Below are 23,389 nucleotides of genomic sequence, written 5' to 3'. Positions count from 1 at the left end.
TGAATTCTGAATAGCACATGCAACACTTCTTTAACTTCCACAGTTGGAAGTGACAAAAATAACTCGGTCCATTGCCTGATGCCATTGTTCTCCTAACTTTCACCAGACCCTCTTCTCATTCTGTTGTGTGTTCCTGTTCCACCCTTCTGCTGCCCTCTGGATTCCTCCTTCTGCCCCATAAACCCTGCAGGAATGCTTTCATTTCTGTAAGAGTTGAAGGCACCAAAAGCTGCCCATGCAGAAAACTAAGCTGCTGCTTCTGATGTGCAGTGGGCTCCTAGAGAGACTACTTTGTACGCAGTGCTAGGTAATCTAGCCCCCTGTGCCAAGTTTTCCACTCGATCAAACTCTTCTAGTATTCCAACCTGCATCAAAATTAGTGGCTTGTGCCTACTGATACCTGTAACATCTCTAAAATGTAGGCATTGATGAGAATGTTCACAGAGCTTGGGGGCAGGGTCTGTTAGGGAAAAGACAGTTCAGAAGAATGGTGGCAGTGATGCCCTGCCCTGACTCCGTGAGTGGAATTTGCAGGAGAATGATGTGGTGTTCCCATTTCTGAGAGTAGCAGGAGGGGTGGTCTCTTGAGTATGTGTTTGGAATGATATTGGTAGGAGCCCTGCATGCACATTCTCTCACTATTGTGTAAGTGGCAGGTCCCCACTTCTCAATCTATTTAAATTCTTTGGGATGGGAACAGTTTTCTTTAGTCTGTTTGTACATTGCCTAGTGCAGTGAGGTCCAGACCTATGATGAGGGTACATGGGACAGTACATATGGACCATAGGTTGAGAACCATTGTGCTGTAGTCCTCTCTCTCTCTCTCTCTCTTTCTTTATATTTGAGAGCTTGTCTGTCCATCTGTGAAATTATTAGAGGAGCTCCTGAACAAATAGAACTAGAGCCACAAATTAGGTATGCAGCTTTCTTTTACCATAAACCCTGACCTTGCTTTAAGTTGGTTGTTCCATGACAATGGGATGTGCCTGGGATCTGATTTTGTTCCTCATCAAATGGAAAGGGAGGGCTCTGAAAGCAGGGACAGTTATATTCTGGAGTGACAGCAAGTGCATCAGGTCTGGGGAACAGCTTCCAGCAGGCTAGCCAGCACAGCCCCCACCACCATGGGGCACCTACGCCCTGACCTTACTCCTTCTGCATACCCATGCTTCTGCCCCTCCCTTGACTCCTGCATCCTTGAGTCCCTCTTCACACCTCCACAGTCCCATGCCCTGGAGAACCTGAGAAATGCTGGGTAAAGACCATTATTAATTGCTAGAAGATTTAGGCTGGCTCCTCAGCCTGCTTGTTTTGCTTTTTAGATGAGCTGGGTCCTGTCTAGGAGGAGGAAAGCCTCACCCGGGCCAACCCTTTAGAGCAGTGGTTCCCAACATTTTTGAGCATACAGACCCTTTTTCAATCTATTAAAATTTCCTGCACTGCCCCCAAACAGTACAGCTGTTTACAAACATTCCATTACTTGACATGTACAATAGTGCATGAAGTTCAAGGGCGGAACTTCAGGAATGTGGGTGGGGGGTGGGAGGTTGGGCAGCAGCTGTGCATGCCCGGATGCGGCTTACTTTTGATCCTGTTCTCTGGATGCTAAGGGAGCATGGAGAAAGTGCTTGCATGCAAGCACCTCTCTCATATCAGCCAGGCATGAGAGGCATGCAGTACTTTCTCCATGCTGCCATAGCGTCTGGAAAATGAGATCAAAAGTAAGCCACATACTGCTGTGCGCACAGCAGTGAGGGGCGGGGGGAGAAAAGGAAAAGAAAAGTAAGGCTTGGGCCCACCAGGGGTCCACTTTCCTATTTCTGTGGACCCCCAGGGGTCCACAGACCCCAGGTTGGGGACCACTGCTTTAGAGGAATCTGAATGTGAGGCCAGCAAATTTGGTTTTGGAGGTTGGCTACTCAGCACTGACTTAAGCTAGATCATGCTGACTAGTTACCTGGTGTTCAGCTGAATTCCCAGTTAATACTACCAGTGAGATAGCAAGATGTTGAGCATCCCTAGACATTAGGCATTTGACCTCAAGCTATTGTTCTCCTGGCTTTCTTGGTGGTTACTGGAGCAGTTTCACCTGACAAATAGACTTAGGCTAGTGGGTGTTAAATTTTTTCGAGGCATGTACGTCCTGCCTCGTGCTTTTTTTGTTCATTTGCTCAGTGTCCTCTTTTCCCACATTCCAAGTTTGTTCAAAACATTTAATTTCTATTTTGGTGCAAGGCTGTCTACTCTTTGCCCATATAAACTTGTGGCAGAAATAGGAGCAAAGAGAACTGGGTAATTCAGAGACTAAAATGCTGGTCAGCTGCTATAATTTCTGAGCTCCAGGGGAATATTTTTGTAGCTCTGCTGAATGTCAGAAGACCACACATAGCGCCTATGTCCTACTTCAGGCACTCTCTCTTGTATACAGGCCCATACATTTTTATGTAAATGGTATGGATGTGATTTTTATCTATATATTCACTTTGTTATAGTAACCTGTTTTCTACCCAGTATAATCAAAAAATGATTGTTTTTTAGACTTTTGGCTTCACCTCTTCTTTCTCTTCAGCTTTTGGTCAAATCAAGAGATAAATATCCACATCCATGGTTCAAGAGTTCAAAAAATAGTGTTTAAATATTAGAGATGTAAAACCCCATTTACTTACTGAAATAAACATATTTAATTGGTTAACTGATTAAACAGATTGGGGGGGGGGGGGATCCTGCAACAGCTGGGCTGAATTGTTCCTTGTGCTGGGGGCAGAGGCTACTCCAGCTTGATTGCTTCTCACTCAGTGCTAGGCTGCTAGCTTCCAGCCCACAAGGGCTGGGCGTCTGCAGCCTTGCACAGGAGGGAAGCAGCAGCTGAGAGGGCCGTTGGCTTCCTCTCTCTAGACCTCAAAGGCAGTGAGCTCCCAGGCAGACTCTTCTCTGTGGGGCTTAGAGCAAGTGCTGCCCCGGGGCAGTGACCCCACCCAGTCTGGCAGTGGCTGGCTTGCTTCCTGGGGTGGGCAGGATCCCTGGCCAGAGCTGCATTGTGCCCACCAGCAGAGTACCCCTTCAGAGTAAGGGACAGGGAGGCCAGGCAGTGACCCACTGGCCCCAGAGGCATCTGCTCCGCGGCAGGTTCACCCTGCACCCCATACTTCTCAGCCAATGCCAGCAACTGGCTAGAAGGCAGGGAGGATGACCAGCACCAGGGAGTACTTCAGGCTTATCCTGGAGGACAGCCTTTTCCCTTCTCTTCATCCCTCCTCCGCCCACCACCCTGTTTCCAGCCCCATGCGAGGCTGCTGAGTCCTAGCGCACATGGCCTGCAAGGCAGCAGCCCCATGGGGTTGTAATAGGCTTCTGCCCACCGTGAGTGGGTGGGGGGGTCTGTTCCCCCATAACAATTAACCTTTACCCAGTCACATCTCTATTAAATATGGACTCCAGTGACTGAAGCTATTCTCTTAAATAAGCTGTTCTGATTACAACCAGTCTTTCTAGCTCACTTTCAAAAACTGATCTAGAAAAGAGACAGCAGATTTCATATGGGGGGGGGGGGGATTAACTTTAAATGCTGACACTTTGTTTTAAAAAAACAACTCACAACTTTTATAACTAAGAAAGCATGGCCTTGCATGTGAAATATTTAGGTGCCCCCCCCCCCCATTGGAGTTCCCATATTTTTTCCCCAGCTCTAAGAGTTGCTTCAAATTTGGAGTATGAAAAGGAGAATATATTCACAGCCAGTTCAGTCCTGGATTTTACCATGGGTCCCAGGTTGGGAAATGGCCTCTAGATGAATATGCTAAAAGAAATAAATGTTCAGGAAAACATTCCTGGAATTGGGCAACTATTCTTCATTCCACTGACAGTTATGATAGCTGTAGAGAATGTCATGTCCCAGGTCTGTTCCTCTCCGTGGTTGAGAACTCCTACTCCGTGTTCACAAACACTTTATCTGTAGTCTGCATCCCACCCTGAAATAGAGGTCTGAAGAGTTAGAGCTGTGGTCACCAACCCGTCCATCACGATCAACTGGTTGATCGGGGGACTCGACCAGTTGATTGCGAGGCATTTGGGGGCTCCCCTACTTCTCCCCACCCCCAAGAAGAAGCCCCTGCTGATGCTACCTCCAGCGACAATGGAGGTAGCGCCGGCTTCCTGTGGGGTGGGGGAGAAATCCTGCAGCTGTGCACCACATCCAGTGTTTCAAGAAGTGCGCAGGCTGCTCCCACCCTCCCGCAAACAGCTGGTGTTTCCTGAAATGCCAGGTCTGTCATGCTCCAGCAACTTCCTTTCCTTGCTGCCTTCCTGTACGGGGGGTGGGTGGGGGAGAGTAGGAGTTCCGGGACTGCACCAGCGCCAACTACTCAGGAAGCGTGCAGCTGTCGTGGGGAGTGGAGGAGCAGGGTGCACACTTCCTGAGCAGTTGGAGGTAGTGCAGTCCTGGGATTCCTACTCTCTCTGTATGTGTATGTATAAATAAATTTTAAAAATACCCCTCCCCCCCCCCCCCCCCACACACACACATCAACACCCACACCCTGCACAGGAAGGCAGCAGGAGGAAGGAAGTCGCCGGTGCATGACAGACCCAGCTGTTCAGGAAATGTTCTGGATGTTTGGGGAGGGGGAAGTAGCTCATGTGCTTTCTGAGACCCAGACCTGGCATGCAGCTGCAGGATCCCCCCCAGGTGCTGACCCCAGATGTCCCTGTCCCGTCCCCCTGGCCAGACCCCTCCCCATCCCCATCAGCACCCTGCCACTTGCCCCAGCACCTTTTCCCCTGCCCCCACCATCACAGTTGGGGCCACATTAGTGAGGCTTGGGGGGGTTTGGAGGAGTTGTTTTCTTTCCATCTCACTTGTGTGGCCCCAACTGACTTCTGTGGGTCAGTGATCCCTGACTGGAAATAGCCTCCTTGCCTCTCTGATAAATAAAGACAATGCTGAAACCTTTTGTTTCACATAATATTTTATTTAAAAATGAAGCCTGGCCAACAGGCCCCCATCTGGTTGCAGCATTATAACACTCCTGCACACACTTCCCCTTCCCTTCTGCCCCCACCTCCACCCCCAAATCTGAGCCTATCGCACACTGGAACCCCCTGTCCTGAGCCTCTCACATCCTCAGTCTTCTGCCACAACACTCCTGCATCATTCACACACCATAAATTTGTGTCCTGAGCCCATCATACTCCAGCTTCCCTGCCCTGAGCCCCTCACACATCCAACCCAAACTCCTGCACCCTCACATCCACAAGCCTCTGGCTTGCTCAGCACCCCAACGCTCCAGGGGACTCCCTGGAGCCCCCTCCCCAAGCCAGCATCCCCTTCTCCACATCCTCCTGCATTCAGATTCCCTCCCAGAGCTTGCATCTCTCATCCCTTCCCATGCCCAAATACCTCGTTCCAACCCCAGAGCTTGCACTTCCTGTCTCAACCCAATGAGTGTGTGTAAGGGCAGGGGATAGCAAGTGATGGAGAGGAGGGGAACAGAGGGTGGAGCCTCAAGGAAAGGGTGAGGTCTTGGGGAAGGGTGGGATAGATCTTGGCTTGTCCTGACATTTAAAAAGCGATCTTGGGTGTTAAAAGGTTGGAGACCACTGGGTTAGAGAGAGGATCTGTGTGCTTGCTAAAGCCAGAAATGAAAGCAGATCCTAAAAAATAGAGAAACAACTGAATTTGTGTTCAGAATTGTGGGCCTCTACCTATGTCGGGGTGGGCAAAAGCCACTCAGAGGGCCAAATCTAGCCCAGCTATGGCTTTGATCCGGCCCATGCAGCTGTTCCAGGTCCCCTCTCCCCTTAGTGCGCTACCTGGGAGCTGGAGCTGTGCAAGCCCTTTCAACTGCTTCTAGTTAAAGGGCTTGCGCCTGTCAGGCAACAGTCCCAGGGAAGGTTAGAGTCTTTAAACAGAAGCTGTCAAAAAGGCTCCCATGTTCTTGGCTCCCAGGCAGCTCACTAGCAGCGAGGCCAGGAACAGCGAGCCCTTTAAATAGCAGGAATTGAAAGGGCTTGCGGCTCTTGTCTCTGGCTAACGTGATGCCTGGGACCTGCAGAGAAGGCGCAAGCTCTTTCAACTCATTCCATTTAAAGGCTCTGCCCTTTCTGTCTGAGGCCCCACCCCTTCTGGGGCAGCCTGCAACCACTTCAAACATTTTTGAAGTGGCTCCTGCTCAAAAATTATTGCCCACCCCGACCTACGTCACAGTCTTCCTTTAACTAGTAATGAGTTCTGTGACAGTAAGTGTTTTACAGCACCACACAGAGACCAGGACTCCCTTGCACAAAGGCAGCAAAGAAGATGCCTGCTGCAAAGAGTATCAGCCATGGTGTCCAACCAGTTCTGAAGCAGTAACCACGATAGTGGCTACTGCTATAACAACCTAGTCACATTATTCAACCCTCATGGCCCCACACTCCATCAGCCAAATAGCTACATTAGTGGCTACTAGTGTGTGGTGGAACCTCCAGTATTCAGTCTTAAGTGCCTGAGTTGCATTAAAGCAGATGTTAATAGCTCTCCCTTCTGCCCACCCACTGAAGGATCTCTCTACCCCAGTAGAGCAGTGTGGAACTATCTGAATTGTTCACAAGAGTAATGGTCTAATATCTTGTCGATAATAGGGAAAGGAGGGTCAGGTTGACCTAGATTCCCCAGGTGATAAAGAGGACTGGCCTATTGCTTATTTGAATCACTCTGGAGCATTTCCTGGCTTCTGTGCATAAAGTGCCTTATTTGGCTTTGCTCCAGTATTTCTGAAAACGGAATAGTCTAAAGCAGAAAATAAAATTAGATTGTTGGGTGGAGGATGTTTTTTACAGCCCCTTCTAAAAGTAATCAATGTAAATTCTAATTTGCAACCCCTAAAAAGCATAATTTAATTCTAAAATAAGAATATAACCTTGTTGTGAGATTTCTCACAGGACTAAAAGTGTCTAATCTCACAAAACAAACACTCTTGCAGCTATAAATGACATAGGGATTTTATTTTAACCAAATGAAGTACCTGTCTCTGTAGCATGTGTTTCAAATGAATGATACCCTTTCTGGAATGGGTATGATACCCATTCCAGAAAGGGTATGATACCCTTTCTGGAGCTAAAAAGGAAACTGTCCTTTAAGTGCCCTATATATCAAATTTGTTTAAAATGTGACTTGGAAACATGCTTCTCTTTAGCTGTTGCACGTGCACAGAAAATAGAATGAAAGTGGGAGTTATGGTTACCTAGAGACAGTCTCGCCCACTCATTCGTATAAGGTAGGGATTTTTATATCTGGATTATTATTTTTTTATCTTGAAGATTTCTGTTCCCATTTTAACAATTGAATCCGCTTGATTGCAAAATAGTACTATTATTGGTTTAAAATACTCAGTTTTACTTGAAAATTCAGATGAGAGAATAGACTCTCAAAAGTTAATAGTTTTAAGTACCCGATCCTGTGGTTACATATGCACAAGCAGATCTGATTGCAGAATCCCACTGGAGTCTATATGGCTATACCTGGTTGCAAGAGTCTGTATAGATTACATTATAAGGTCAGGACATAAATGAGTCATGGTCAGATACAGGAGTGGCTAGGAAAGCATGTAACTTCCAATGGGATGAAGGATGAGAGAGAATAAATAGCAAACAGGTTATGGGATTGATTGTGAAGTACATTAAATGTTTCTTTTTTTTAAATTAGGCACACATGAGAATAAGTGCAATTAATTGATACATGATGTACTTACAAGAACTTTATTTCTAAGACCTTTTTTATTTTTGGTAGGTTAACTGATCTCCCTTGCTATAATGGGGAAAGGGAGGAAGTAGAGTGGGAATGCAGGGTTTTGAACTAATAACTTGGTAATTGGTTTATTTTTGTTTAGTTTTGGTACAAAGTTCATTTCAGGACACTTTTATTTTTCACTTTCCTGTTCAAATGTTTTGAGTTTACAGAAAATAAGACTAAAACAAATCATAATTATAAAAATGAGAACTAATAGTGTATTTCACTAAAGTATGTGCATTACTTTAATATTTTATTGGGATAGCTTTTTTACAGATGTGCAGAGTACTTTAATTCAAAGACTAGAAGGGGTGCTTTTTAAAAGTGTGCATCCTCCCTCCCAGAAAAAAGATAATCTAAATGAGTGGTTCCTCAATCCTTTTCTATACCACAGATTGGCAAACCCATTCACAAACTTTTGGTGGACTGGTAATGTTGTATTTGCATATTAATTATGCAACTAAAAATACAAATAAAATGTTACTAGTCCACCAAAGTATATATTCCATCCTAGTAAGCAGCTAGTCAAGTGTCCGATAAGCAAAGGCTTATTGGATAGTTGACACACTAGTCAACTAGTTGCCCTCCTCCCCCCATCAGATAGAGGCAGAAATGGGGAGGGGAAGATGTGGGGATGCTGGGGCAAGCTGACTTAAAAGCCAGGTCCCTCAAGCTCCATGGGAGGGGGCAGTGGCAGCATTCCAACTTCGAAATGTATGAAAGTCCCCGCTGGGGCTCTTGTACATTTCAAAGGCAGAACATGCACTAGTCCTTATTGACTAATCGAATAATAGATGGAAATCCCGGCCCCCAAAGCTGCTGTGAACAGCCAGCTTTGGCTCCAGCAGCTGCTGCGGCCCAGAAGCCAGTGGTTCTGGCACCGATCAGCGTACTGGTGGGTACCACTGATTTAAACAAAGAAAGCAATGCTTTGAAACAATAGGCAAAATATATCTGTAATGGTGAAGTTTTTATTTGTAAAGTTTGTATTGAACTAATCAAATTTAGTGCTACTAATACAATTTTGAAATTACTGCTGTTTTTGTGGGGCACCAATCCTTCCCCCTGCCCCACTTCCTATGCCCCTTCCAGTTGGTTTTTAAGCTACTTACGTTTGGTCTTACAAAAAAAGTTCGTAGTCTAATTGTAACAGGGATAGCTACTATTTATTTACAGTGCTCAGCATGATGAAGCCCCAATTCTGATAATGGCCTCTGTGTTACAAATTCATTGAGTAAACCTCAAATGGGGAAAGAGGTGGACAGAAATATAAGTGGATGCTTTCAATGTCTTCAAAGACATCACTGCTATGTTTTTCTGAGAGCAGTTCTACCACTATGAAACTGCCTTGCCTAAGACAAGTGGTTGATGACCAGAGAAAGGCCAGGTGTCTTTCCTTGAGACTGCCAAGACAGCATATATTGTGGGGTTTTTGTTTTTTTTAAGATTAAATGAGGTCTTGGAAACTTCTTCACTCTTCCATCATGGCATGCCATGTGTGTGTTTCATTTAGCAATGCTAAAATTCCCTTGCCCTCTTTCATGAGAGTAGGAGAGCATGAGTCTTGTTTGCCTCACTTGCTTTCATAATCAGTGGTGTCAACATTTGTTAAATAGGGCTTGCAACTTGCTCCCTCTATTGGTTGCATAGCCAAAATACTGTGTGGTCATGCATTGGTCAAAGATGTTCTTTACACAATTACACTTTCAAATCCCTACTAAACAGTTAATTAATGAGCCTATGCTTATCTGTTAACATTCAGTTACACTCAGGCTCCCAGCACATGAAGGGAGCCATCTTAATAGCTTGCTCCCAATGCACACCAGTTCCCAACGAGCCACCTGCCTGCCACCCCACACTTCTGTGCTGGTATATTAGAGGCAGCAACACACGGCAGCAGGAGGAGCTGGCTGATGTACGTGTGAACTGCTGGAGTGTTCATAAGTTACACACTTACTTAATTACATGCATTTTAACATCCATATTCTTTAGTTGCTTTTGTTTTCTTCAAAAAAGTTCTTTATTGAACTATAACAGCCTTGGGCCAAGTTGGTCTGATTTCCCCAGTAACAATGCTGACCAACATGGACAAACAACAGTATACCGCTGAAGTTTCCATAAGCCAATGTGTAATACAGAAGATTATGCTCTAGCACTTTGTATACTTTTGTCCCACAGAGAGGTATCTAATATTATAGTAGTGTCTAGAGTAGTAGTGTAAGTGAGTAGTTGACTACTCACTTCCCTCCCCCTCCCCCTCCCCGCCTCTGTACCAGCTTAAAAGCCATTTCCCCCCCAGCACCATCTCTGTGCTGTCACCTGCCCCACAGCCTCTGATAGAGGCAGCAGCGTGTGGGGCAGGGGAGCCTGCCATAAAGCAGCCTCTGCCAGTGCTGGGTCCAGGTTTGCTGTGGGCAGAGGCAGCACAGACTGGGAACTGCTGAACCCTGCACGAGCTGGGACTGAGTAGTCCCAGCTCAGTCCTGATTCATGCCTGTGCTCCTTTGTCAGGGAGCAAGGGGGAAAATACCCAATTTATTGCATTCCTCTCTGGCTGGGGAGAGCAGGTGGAGCTGGACCTTCCCCAGCTGGGGAACATGCTGTGCCTGCTGGAGTTACAGCAGCTATGGACAGGCACTTCTCACCTGGCCCAACCCGCTGCAGTAAGAGGGCTGAGGTGGTCCCTCTCCTTCCCCTCCCACCCCCTGAAAACCTGCATACTAAACCCCTCTGCAGTTTAAATGTAGTAGGAACCAGGCTGCTTGCACGCCTGGCTCTTACTATGTTTTAGCTGCAGCAGAGGTAGCTCCTGGACCTGGCACGAGCCACGACTGAGGATGCCTTTTCTTTTCGACTAATGGTGTAGTGGATAAAATTTTAAATTGACTACACAATTACTGGATTACCCACCTCTTCACATCCTTAGCCTAGAAGCCACAGTAGGAATCAAGGTCCCATCATGCTAGGTGTTATACCAATGTACAAGGAAACTACTGTACCAGGTAAATTGGAAAGTGAAAACATTGGGTGGAACTGGGTTTTGACACCCAATTCATGAAGTGGTATATTTACATAAAAGTTCTGGGTGATTAGGATCTTGATGGGGGAGAGGACAGGAGGGGTTAGCAAATCTAAGTATGCACCAGAATGCTCTTGAATCTTTATCTAATGATGACTTCTCTTTAGTTTTTTAAAGTGAACAGTGATTTTTTTTTTTTCTTCTTCCAAGTTGACTCTGGGCAGTCTAGGCTAGTGAGTGGGCTGCATGAGTGGCCCTCCTCTCTGTGGGCTGCGAGATTGTCATGACAAAGACCTTCTCCTGGGATATAGTACTTTTGCTAACTGCGCTTGCATACCTAAAATTTGTGGGGTGTACCAGTTGACCTGTAGCAGTGCTTTGGGTGCAGAGGGAGAACTGCACAGTTGAAAACCAGTGGAATGTGACAACCCTGTGTATAGGCAATGGTAAACAAAATGTTTTGCGAGCCACAAGTAAAGCCCCAATAGACTGCAGGTTGCCCACCACTGCTCTAGCAGCTTAGAGAGTAAAGCTGCAGACATCTAAATTATGTAGCTGATCTGATGTAGGATTGCTTCTTTGTTGCATTTAGTGATGGAATCACAAGGTAAGGGGAGGAAGCTAGTTATTCCCTCTAGATATGTTTTGTTCTGGGTAGAATTTAGAATTGCTTTTACTGTCTCTTGCTAACAACTGAGATAACTAGCCAAGTTTTAGTAGCAATGGCAGTGAAGTTTTAAATGTATGTAGTCTGTTACCAGGAGGATCTTTTCATTGATAAAGGAAAAACCATGCTGAGAATCTAGATTACATTGAGATGTTTTACAAATCAGACTTGCAACCCATGTTAAATTATTTTCTGGGTAGTGCTATAAATATTTATATATTACCATTAAAATAGCTTCTGGACTGGTGAAAGCTGAAACCTCTAAAATTAGAGTGTTGGGAATGGATATGAAAACTAGAAACCAGTAATGAGCCATTGTTCAACAGTAGATGAAATAGCATGTGGGGGCTCTTTGAGGTGTTTAGGGGAGGAGACTGGAGAGAGAAAGCATCTAATAAACCTGATATGGGAGAGATAAACGGCTAAAAAGTTTTCTCCTCTAACATTCTCTACTGTGGCAATGTATGGAGGCTTGCACTAAACAGCATGTGTGTGTTGCAAGGAGTAGTGACTTCAATTTGTTCCCTTCTTATAGCCAAGCAAGCGTAAAGTGGTTTCATAGAAACCATCTTGCTGTTTGGTTCCCCGTCCCCTTCTTGTGACACGTGCATGGTAATCCTTCCAGGCTGCATGCTTGCTCAAATGAAGAAGTGGCCTTGTTCTTTAAATACCATGCACAATTTGTATCTCTCATGGATTTAATTGGTGCCTTGCCACATCATGAGTAAAAATGGACTGATTGAGGAAAATCTTGATCCACATCACAGCAGTTGTTTGATTTCTAGCTCTGTTCAAAGAAACCTTCTTAGAAACATTTTGAAAATGGCTGTTTTGGGAGGTGGTTATCTCTGGAACTCTTGGCTCAAATATTCCCAAATGTGGGTCATTAACCCTTCCCTGCACTCCCACAAGGCATAGAAAATTTCAAGAAAATCCAGTTCAGCCTTTAAAAGCATTTGAAACATTACATTTTAAACTGATGGGTGGAAGTGCCCTGGTCTTCCATCCTATCTATCTGTACCACAGTAGGTCCTGAAAGGTATGAAGTGCATTGATTTCTGTGTGGTGCTCTCATTTAATGAGAACTCCCCATGCAGATGAATTCAACCTGAACCAATAGCTCTGGGAGTGATTCACATCTTCCTACTGGAATGCCTTAAAGCCTGTGATATCCATTGATATGGTCCTACCAATTTCATTGACAGAACTTTTTTTTTTTTTTTTTTTACGTACAGTAAAACGCCAGTGGTCCGGCACTCCTGATAGTCTGGCACCCAACTAGAACCCAGAAGTGCTCTGGCCAGCTGGACAATTGGGGCTGCTGTGAGCCCCATGAGCGCTTGCAGATGGGAAGGGGAAGGGAAGGGGAGAAGAGGGGAAGGGGATTATACCCCTGTGACGGATCTGCCGGGACCTGCACTGTGTCCAGGTGGGGGGGTAGGTGGGGAACGGTGTGGCGAGGGGCGAACCCTCCGCCGTTTCGCAGGAAGGCGGGGTAAGCCCCATGTAGCCACTGGTGACAGGCCAGCTGGGGAAACCCAGCCGCTGGCCTGCAAGCGGCAGCGGAGGAGAGGGGGCGAGAACTAAGTCCCTGAACTTGCCCCGTTCCGGCTGCACTGAGGCCCGCGCTGCCACCGAGAGTTTCCGGGGGGGAGCGGGCTCCCCATCCCCTCTAGACTGCAGTAGTTATCGCCGAGCAGGGGGGTGAGGGGCGGCGCTGCAGACCAACCTGGCAGCACTCGAGCTGCTCTGCTCCACCGCTTCCCCAAGTCCGCCATTCATCAGTTTCAGCAGCGGCCGTGGTATCTTCTAATTCAGAGCTGTAGTATTAATCATCAAACTCCATATACCCAAGTCCTTGAGGAACTAGTGGGAAAAACACTATGATTAAGTGGCTTACAATGTGCAATTGCCACCAAAGTATACAAGGCTTAAAAGTATCTTAGTTATCTGACATTTTATCTTCTACTATATAGTTGAGAGTTTGTGAGTGAGTCTGTCTGTCATCCTCCCTCCTAAATTGTAAGAGCTAGGACTGCTGAATTCGGTGTACAGCTTTCTATTTTATCACAACTTAAAGTGAGGCAAGGGTTTGGTTGTGCATGGGATGGGGGCTGAAGCTCTTTCCTCCTTCCCAATGCACATGGGGATACACACAACCATATAGAAAAGAGAATGACCAGGTAGGTGAAAGGGGACAGTTGGGACAGCCTGCCTCCCTCCGGGGGTGCCCCACACTCCTGTTCCCCAGGCACCTTTTGAGGAAGGTGCAGTCGTGTTCCTCCCCCCGCCAGTCATACGTGAACATTGCTGGCTGTTCTCCTTTGTCGGGGAGCGAGGGGAAAATGCCCAGTTTGCTGCATTCCTCACTCTGGCTGGGGAGAGCAGGTGGACCTGGACCTGCCCCAGCTGGGGAACATGCTGTGCCTGCTGGAGCTACAGCAGCTATGGACAGGCACTTCTCACCTGCCCCAAAGCTGCTTCAGTAAGAGAGGGCTGAGGTAGCCCTCTTTCTCCCATGGAGGGGAGAGCAATGTTGCCCAAAAGAAATTCTAATGCCACCCAGCTGATTAGCAAAGTGCCCATGGTTAGGGGTGTGGGTGTGTGTGTTTTTCCTTGTGGTGCACATTCACACGTGCCTGGATGGACATGACATAAAATATATTCCACATATGAATGGAAAAAATTAGAGGGAACATTGCAGGAGAGGTCTCTGGGACAGGATCTTAGTCTTGATTTCTTGGGCTCTACTCCTGATGATGGGAACTCCCTGCAGCCCCAAATTGACACATCCTTCAGCAATTCTGGGGAATTAGAAATAGTTAAAAATGGGAGGAAAAACAAATAAAAATTAGTATCAGTTGTCAAAATTAGGAGGGAAAAAAAGTGCCATGCTGAGAGAGGAGTGTACATAGTCTTACAGGAAGAGAAGGATTTTTTTTGTTTCTAGTAGATAAGCATACAAATAAAATACTTCATTGCATTAGCATTTTGGGGGATAACTCCAGTTCAGACCAAGATAATGTGTTTACACATGTATTTATATTAACTTCATGAAGTTCTTAACCTTCTCTCCTTTGTTTTCCAGCTTCCTGCAAATGTTCATTAATAGCACAACGAGCAGAACTGTGGCTAACTATGAAAAACTACCAGCAAGCTCTCCATGATGCAGATGCGCTTTGTCAAAAGAAACCCCTCTGGGCCAAGGTATGATACACTCCTGCTTTACAGAAAGAGCTATATATTGGGATCTCTTATTGTAGCGAGGACCAAACTTGTCCGGATTGCTTTTGGAAGGTTTTTGGCAAGCAGCTGGGTTAAAAATATGAAGGAAGGCTTAAAGTCTATACGAAACCATGAGATCTGTGGTGCAACCCTAAGTTTGTACTAATGCCTGGAATTGCTATGGCTTGTGTTTCCATTGGCCCTTCATGCTAAGGTCGACTAATCTGTTAAAATGGAGATGTTGGTGGGTCTGGGAACCGACCCAGACCTGGCAAAAAGGGAAACCCCACCCTCCCCCTGGGTAGCATTTTTCTGAGGAAATGCCACTCTAAAATTTGGTTCGTCAGAGCATGTCTCTAATTTTCAGATGTAACCTATGGCTTCACTTTTTTTTGCGGTGGAGAAGGCAGTTAGACACTGGAATAGTATTGGTAATATGGTAAACTTGAAGCAGCCCATGGAATGCAATGGGGAAAAAATGAACTCTTCTTTGCAAGTGATAGGCAGAACAAGTGCAGCATCAGAAGCTACCCACTCTTGCCTCAGATATATCTGCAGGTCCCCAAAATCTCCTTATATGGCTATAACCTTCCCCCCCCCCCCCATTCCCCTGACTAATGCCAGACTTTCTCAGTTCTGAAGTAAAAGGTTTACCTATAGGTTTTCTCAGATGAGATCTCTTGACACTATCCAGAGGGTCTGAGGAGCAGGGCAAGAAGTTCAGAAACAGCTGTGTTCCATTCCTGGTCTTGGCAACCCATGGAAAGGCCGCAAGAAGAGGAATGAAGCATGCACCTTGCTTGTAGATCAGAGCATTGCATCCTACTCACCAACCTATTTCTGAACTCTTTTCTATTTAAAACAGTGCAGTGTGACTTGAGCAAATAGTGCTGTTCATTAGTCTCCTTTTACAATCTACCACTTTGGAAATGTCAGTTTCACACACCTTTTACTCATGCAGAGTCATTATGTGAAAGCGTATGCTCTTTCTGGATTGGGAAGGACTGAAGAAGCACTGAAGGAATTTCTTTATTGTGTTGCCTTAAATCCTGAATGGAGCTTAATGAAAAAAGAAGCCCAAAAGGTACAGTAACTACATCCTGTTCTCCCCCACCCCTCTTTTTTTTTGTATGCTGTGCCCTATAGTTATGGAAAATCTTTGTATTCAGATACTTTTCATGTTAATAACATTTTGGCACTGTATTGGATAAAACCATTGTGCACCTAATTGCCCAGTATTGTACCATGGGAGAGACTTTTATATTTGTTTGATCACCTCCTTTGTCTGCTTGTAGGTGAGTTTTACTAAATGGTGTGCCATTCCACTGTTCTGTGGCAGCAAATTGCATGCACTCGTAGATTGAAATGAGGTCTAACCTCAACTTAATGGTGTCTGTCTAGTGCAATAATTACTTCTAGAATTTCAGGGAACAGTCTAGGTATCCATGGACACAGGCCTTTTTGTGTGTGTGTGTGTGTAAGGGGGGGGTGGAGACAGGGTGCAAATCAGAACACCAGTAAAGCATTATTCTGAAGAAAATCAGGGTCCTCAAACTCACCCATGCTACATGCAGAGAAATTGGAGGGATCAGCTCTGTTTCCTGCAGGGGAGGAGAATCTGTAGCCTGAACTTTTGAGTCTTACACAGAATATTGTTCGCGGTAGTAGGAACCAAGAGGATGGGAGTTGAGGAAGAAGGAGGGGTGCAGACTCTAGCAGGGGAGAACAAGGACCGTGATATGGAGAGACCTGCGAGGGACAGGAGGGATACAACCTCTGCCATGAAGGAGAGGAGGGGCGTTTCAGGGAGTCTCTAAGAGAGGGGCACTGTGTAGGTGGCACAGTGGAAAGAATGAATGAATGCCAATGAATGTGTTCAGTGAGTTCCTCTTAGAGCAGCTGCAGAGTGTGTGCCCCTTCACTGCACCATACAAGCGCTTCAGGTGTCCTCTGCATTTCTCACTCATGGGAATGCACCAACTGTAGTTCCTGAATGGCAGAGCTCAAGCTAGCAGGAGCCATTGGAGCACTCCTTTCCTTTTCCCAGGACACTTTAGCCATCTCAGTTCTTTCCAACTGTGACCTGCTGAATGGATCAGTGCACCTTCTTAACTAGTTAATTTTGTGGGTAAAATTATTTAGCGTTGATATGTTGTAAATCTTTTGGTTTCAAGACTTGCTTGCCAAACAGAAAAATAAAAAGCACAGTTTTAAAATGTCATCTCCAGCAATGTTTCTGGTGCCCAGTGCACTTGGCATGCTTAGGTAAGGGACTCTTTTTTTTTTTTTTTTTAACATGAGCCAAAAAGGTCACTGGTCACTAAAGGAAAAAGAATCCCCCATACCTGTATTTTAAGACTGAGAGCAATCAGGTTGGCTGATAACATATGTTTGACCTGAGGCAAAAATTACTTTGTCGGATCATGACAGACAATTGATGGTGTTGATATTATCTGAAGAAATAAGGCAGGGCTCATTTTCCTTCAGTTGTGCATAGAGGTTAGATGTCTGGGGGAAAGAAGGGGGACACAACATATCTTTGCAGATCATCTGAGCAAGTCGACCACTCAAATGCACGAGTTTCTAGATCTCATGAACATTTAGTTAGGCTAGTCTAAAATCCTTATTCAGTTAGGATTCCATGGCCCCACCATCATTTGAGTACTACTGTCTCGTGTGTGGGAATATGTCAATGACACTTGAAGAAAGGAAGGTTACCTGTGACAAGCATATTCTCATTCCCTGCATCCCCCCCCCCCCCCCAACCACCACACATACACTGCTTTGTAACCCCACTTAGGTCTTGGTGCATAGGGAAGGAACTTTGAGGCAGGTGGAGTGCTGTACCTCTTTTATACCCTCTCTGGAACATTGTGTTACCTGAAGGGAGGTTTGGGGAAGGTATGAGAGTGTTCCCAGAGCTACTGCTAGCTAGAATTCTAACCATGCAGGCTACACTTGTGAATATGCAGAGCATATCTTGGAAAAACCCTGGTTACATGCAACTGACTTGATTTACGACTACACAAGTTTGTTTCTGTAACTCCATCTCTAAATTCTTTTTCTCCTTTTATTAGATAATGTGTGAGATGTTTTTCCCAGCCTTTGAAAATGTGCACGACAGCCTAACTGCACCTTTCTCTAGTCGGAATTCTTACACAAGATTGAAACCTGCATTTTTAAGCAGCTTAAATACTGAAGATGGTTCTGCTGCTGGATGTTCAGAGGTAAAGAATAATATATTAACAGCAGAAGTATTGTGAAGCCTCTTGTAATATCTGATCTACCTGATTTGATTTGCTTTTTATGTTTTTATACAAGCTTAGTTGTTACTACTTGTGCATCTTTTCCTTTCAAATTTTAGGGAAAGACTCTTGCTTTCATGCAATATATAAAAGGAGGGAAGGAAGCATGAATTTTATATTTTAGATCTCATTTCTTTGTGGGTCTGTCTACCCAGTAAAGAGAGACCTATGGCTCTCCAGGACAGCTGACTCAGGCTTCTGGGTCTTGGGCTGTGGGGCTGTTTCACTGCTGTTTAAACTCCTGTGCTTGGGTCCAAACCTGAAAGTAGCCCCACAGCCTGAGCCAAGTCAGACAGCATGGACTAGCCCTGGATTTTTCTTTCCTGTGAGGACTATGGATGTAAGCCTAGGCTTATCGGGTAGTTGAGTCACTACTCAACTAGTCACTTTCCTCCCCCTCCCCTTACTGCCTCTGTACCAGAGGTGGGGGGAGAAGGGGAAGAGGAGCCAGCGTTACATAAGAACATATAACAGCCATACTGGGTCAGACCAACGGTCCATCTAGCCCAGTATCTGGTCTGCCAGCAGTGGCCAATAACAGATGCCCCAGATGGAGAGAACAGAACTGGTAATCATCACATGAGCCCTCCTCTGCTCCCCTTCTCCAGAGAAACAGAGGCTAGGGACACCATTCCTACCCATCCTGACTAATGGCCATGGATGGACTTAACCTCCATGAATCTATCTAGCGCTTTTTTTTTTTTTTTTTTAACTGTGTTAAAGTCCTAGACTTCACAATATCCTCTGGCAAGGAGTTCCACAGGTAGACTGTGTGCTGAGTGAAGAAAAACTTCCTTTTGTTTGTTTGTTAAACCTGCTGCCTCTTAATTTCATTTGGTGACCCCTAGTTCTTATATTGTGCGAGTAAGTAAATAACTTTCCTTATTTTTTTCCCACACCAGTCATAATTATATAGATCTCTATTGTATTCCCCCTTAGTCTACTCTTTGCTAAGATGAAAAGTCCACGTCTTTTTAGTCTCTCCATCTACGGGGGGGGGAGGCTTGGAGTCAGAGGCAAAGCAGGGGAAACAGCGTGAGCTGGGACTGAGCAATTGCGCTGGGGTCTCAAACACTGTGGCTCTACTTTTTAAATGTAATAAAAGGCCGGGCTCTTACTACATTTAAAAAACAGAGCCCCAGCAAAACCCCCTTATTGACAAATGAAGTAGTTAATGGAAATTCAATCGACTACTCGAATAGCCTCCTAACTGCTATTTAACATCCCTAATGAAGCAACCCAATATAAATAAATTGGGGTACAGCTTTCTAAGAACCAAATTACTGTTTTCATATGGTGTGCCATCCTGGATGACAGAATGATGTCATCAGTGTCCTCGTGCTGCCCTCTGCCTCTGACCTCAGCTGCTTGCTGTGGCCAGCCTCTGTGCCAATGTTCCCTCTAAGTGGCGCAGCGGCATAGCTACAGAGGTGGTTACTCAGCCCTGCCCAGTCAGAGGCTTGTGTGCAGGGATCTGATTGACTGGGAGGGACTGATTAATCATCTGTGTTGCTGCGCCACTTGGAGGGAACACTGCTCTGCACTGTTCCTCTGGGCATGGGCCTCTCTAGCTCTGGCTGCTGCTTCACATCCAGGGGGCTGTTGCTGCCAGGGAGGAGCTGCTGGGTCTGGGTCTCCTCCATTACCTGAGCCTCTCCTTCCTCCCCCCTGCCCATGCCGGGTCCTTCTACCATCCCAGCCCGACCTCTGCCCACTTCCACTGAGACCCCCCCCCCCCCCTCCATCTCCCCCGCATTCTCGGCCTGCTCCTGCCTCCTCCTTCCAGCCAGACAATGTGCCCCCCCGGGGGGTCGGGGGGGGGGGAGGTTGGTGAGTGTAGTGAGCAGGGAGTGAAGCCCCTTAACATTTTATTTTTGTTCATTTGTGTGTGCTTTGAGAATGCACAATTACAATAAGTTGGGAATGTCTAGAAAAGATTGAGAATTGTAATGACAAATAGCCCTCCATTTCTGAACTAATTGGAGCAAGTATCTTCTGTTAGTGCTGTTTCAGATCAGTTACCATGTTGCCACCATGACACTAATATCTGGATTCTGTCCATAGAAATAGTGCAGACAAGGAGGAAACAAAATCTGACTTTCATGCAGTTTGTCTCCTTTTTCAGGATACTGTAATCAGGTTAACAAAAGCTCTGTCCCAAGAACCGGATGTACTTCGAAGCAGTGATTCTTCCCTCTCTCAGAATGTACTGGATTTGCATTTTGAAGACAATAAAAAGTCATTGGGAACTATCCTCTCCAGCTTACCTGGTGCACGTTTAAAAAGAAAGCTGTCCAGTGACTTCAGGGATTTACAAAGCTCGGATGTCCCTAATAAGATTCCTAAAAAAGGTCTGTTCTGTTGGGGGCGGGGCAGGAAGGGAAGAGGGAGGTTTGGCACTATTCTTAAAATAGATAAGAAAATGACATTACTTCATTACTGTTGGTAGGTAAAACTTGGTGACAGAGAGCACTTTCCTTTTAGTGCCTAGCAAAGTTATGAATTTAAGCTCCCAGTTTCATCTTTTGGAGGGTGTTGTGTAGCTTTCCTCTGAGGTTGAGGTCAGACATAGAGTAATCGCCTTAGTGCAAAGTGTGAACACACCCCACTTGTGAAAAGGGGCAGACAAGTGGGGTGTGTATCTTTTGTGTGTGAGGTCACTCAAGGCCATAGCAGGGAGCTTGCATCTGAGTTTAGTGTGCGGAGGAGGCGGGAAGTTGTTTGAAGACTAGAAGAGGGAAGATTTTTCAGGGTGGGATTCCTGTGGGCTATGGGTTGTAATTGTTTGATACCCTGTAGTGTGGGTGCTGGTGACAAGTTGAGGGGTGGGTGTGTGTGGTCAGAAGGTTACATGGCTACAACATGACTTCAGACAACTAGGGATGTAAAAGACTAGTTAAAAATGTAACCATTAAATCCTACCAGTTACAATTGCTTCAGGCTCTGCAGTGTAAAGCTTATACTGCAAAGCCCATAGTGTAGCCAGATATGTCCCCAGATTAGAGCCAGCAAAAGGAATGGAAGGGGGGTATCAACTAGTCAAAAGACTATCCGATAAGAAAATCCTCTTTTGACACTTTAGTGTAGTCTAGATGAGCCCTAATAGCTTATCTCTTGTTCTGCTGATGACCGGAGTACTGGAGTTATTAGGCCTCTGAGGTATAGCTAGACTTCAGTCATCTCTTTTTACATGAAATAGATGCACAAGTAAGCCTAACGGGGAGCTAATTTGCATAGAGTCCTAGGTTAGCCCTGGTCTACTCTAGGGAGTTATTTCGAAATAGCCCCCCCCTTATTTCTAAATAACAAGTGGAGCATCCACATTACCAAGCCTGTTACTTTGAAATGAGGGGCTGGTTATTTTGAAATAACAACTCTTGCTTTCCTTGGAGAATAAGCTTATATCAAAATAGTTATTTCAGGAGTTATTTCAAATGTAGTTATTTTGAAATAATTTCCTGTTAGACATGGCCTTGGTGTCTATCTTCCACAGAGTACTTTTAAAGGAGCACTCGCCCTTTCCATTCTGCCATTTGATATCTATATAAGCACTTGGTGTGCATTTAACTTTAACATTAGATCTCTACAGGGTTTATCAGTGTGAAGGAATGCTAGATGGGAGTCATGTGCTATATAGTGAAATAATTGGTTAATGGATGTTTTAAAAATCTCCGTTGTGAAACAATGAATGGTAATACCAAATCTTGAAGGTTAGAAATCTGCCCTGAAACCTACACAAGAATATCGCTGTCTGTTTCCACCTCTCCACCCAAAACACATTTCCTCTGATTTAATAGGAATACCCTTCCACCTTGTTGTGATAGGATAACTCCTTCGGAGTGACCTGTGAACTGCAAACTCTCCCATTAACTGGGAGGTTGGGGGGGTGGGGTCTATCCTTCCCCTACCTTCACAGTAAGGGATTTAGAGCCATTTCACACTTCAGCTATCAATTTAAGGTTCACACAAGATATGATGCCACCTTACTGTCTGCTGAATAGCCCGTTAGGGTCTTGCTGTTAGTCAGGGACTCCTATTCCAGGTATAGGTTAAAGGTAAACCTTTTTCCATGGAAAAATGAACAGTCTTTTGGCCATGGGACCCCAATGCTCTCCTCCCCTACTGTATATTTGATACATTCCAGAAGGCTGTGTACAGGTTATTCTATAACAAATAAAGAGGAAAACCTTAATTTTTCATGTGGCGTCTGTCTTCAACCACTAGAAGGTAGGAGGGCAGTTACCGATGGTATTGGAACTTTTGCTTCGTATTTCTAGACTTTCTACTGCTTAAGCTTTTTGAACTACTATATTAAAATGACCTGAAAAAAGATGCTGTTCCTTCAGTGAGTTGTGCACAGATGAAGGAATCTTCGTGCGGAGAGCTTATTGTAGGTTCAGACCTTGTAAGTGCCAGAGTAACCATAATGGAGCTTGCACTGCTACGGAGCTTCTGGGTACAAACAACTGTTAGAAATATTCTCTGTGGGAGACAAAACTTGCTTGTGTATTTTTGGGGCATGTGTATGTTTAAATCCAAGAATTTAGGAGTCTTAGACTTAGGCTGAACCTGTGAATTTAGTAATGTCTCTTCAGGCTTCTGCATTTAAATACTTAGCCTGCTTAATATAGTTACAGAGCTTAATGCTGCAGGCTGTGCTTTAAGTTTAAAGTTCTTGGAAATAGGAATTCAGCTATACAGAACATACCAACAAAGCAGACTATGCTAGAAGCTCACTAACTCTGTTCACTCTTATACACAGTGCCTACCCTTGAGAATCTAAACATTATTGCAACATTGAAGTTCTCAAATTCAAATGTTAGCAAATTTAACCTTTGGCTTCCTCCCCTCCCTACCTCCCCCCCCCCCCGCCCCCAAATGCAATACTCCTGACTTCAGAGAGGGAGAAGGGTATTTAAAAACAAAGCTGGATTTCTTCAATTAATTTTGCTTTTGGGGTGGGGGTTTTTGTTGTTGTGGGTGTGGGTGTTTGTTTTGTGGGGGGTTTTCGGGGGGGGGTTGGTTTTTTTTTTTTTAAATTAAAGCCTATTCCCAACTCTGAAGTGTTTTGTCTACTTCAAGTTAATTGCAGGAACCAAATATGGTGTGTCGGCTCCGTTTACATAATGTGCCTATATGTAGGGGATGCTTTACTGGTATGTTTATACATAGCTATCTTTCTATCTTAGATGGAGATACTGTACTTGAAAACTCTGTCTCATCTGCATTACGTGAGATACCAGCAAACCTTGTGGATGCATCTGACTTCGAGTGTTCCCTCTGCATGAGGTATGGCTGCGTAGAGCCAAGAGTCTTCCTAAACTTTAGACCAAGTTTTGAAGGAAGGGTTATACTGGAAGCTATTCTAACACGAACTAAAGGGTTTGTTACATAACATTCATCACTTT

At 45.2% G+C, this 23,389-nt stretch overlaps 1 protein-coding gene across 1 annotated transcript in view; it reads left to right on the top strand.

The window, feature by feature from the left end:
- The window catches only part of LONRF2 (LON peptidase N-terminal domain and ring finger 2), a 52,422-nt gene that overhangs the window by 16,101 nt on the left and 12,932 nt on the right, over positions 1-23,389 (top strand). The window contains exons 2-6 of the mRNA XM_006113553.3: positions 14,540-14,658; positions 15,638-15,760; positions 17,754-17,903; positions 20,107-20,332; positions 23,171-23,270. Of these exons, the coding sequence (XP_006113615.3) occupies positions 14,540-14,658; positions 15,638-15,760; positions 17,754-17,903; positions 20,107-20,332; positions 23,171-23,270 (718 nt within the window). The remainder of the gene's footprint in view (positions 1-14,539; positions 14,659-15,637; positions 15,761-17,753; positions 17,904-20,106; positions 20,333-23,170; positions 23,271-23,389) is intronic.

This window comes from Pelodiscus sinensis, chromosome 1, assembly GCF_049634645.1.
Source record: "Pelodiscus sinensis isolate JC-2024 chromosome 1, ASM4963464v1, whole genome shotgun sequence".
Lineage (NCBI taxonomy): Eukaryota > Metazoa > Chordata > Testudines > Trionychidae > Pelodiscus > Pelodiscus sinensis.
The sequence above is the reverse complement of the archived record's forward strand: the minus strand, read 5'-3'. Positions and strand labels throughout refer to the sequence as shown.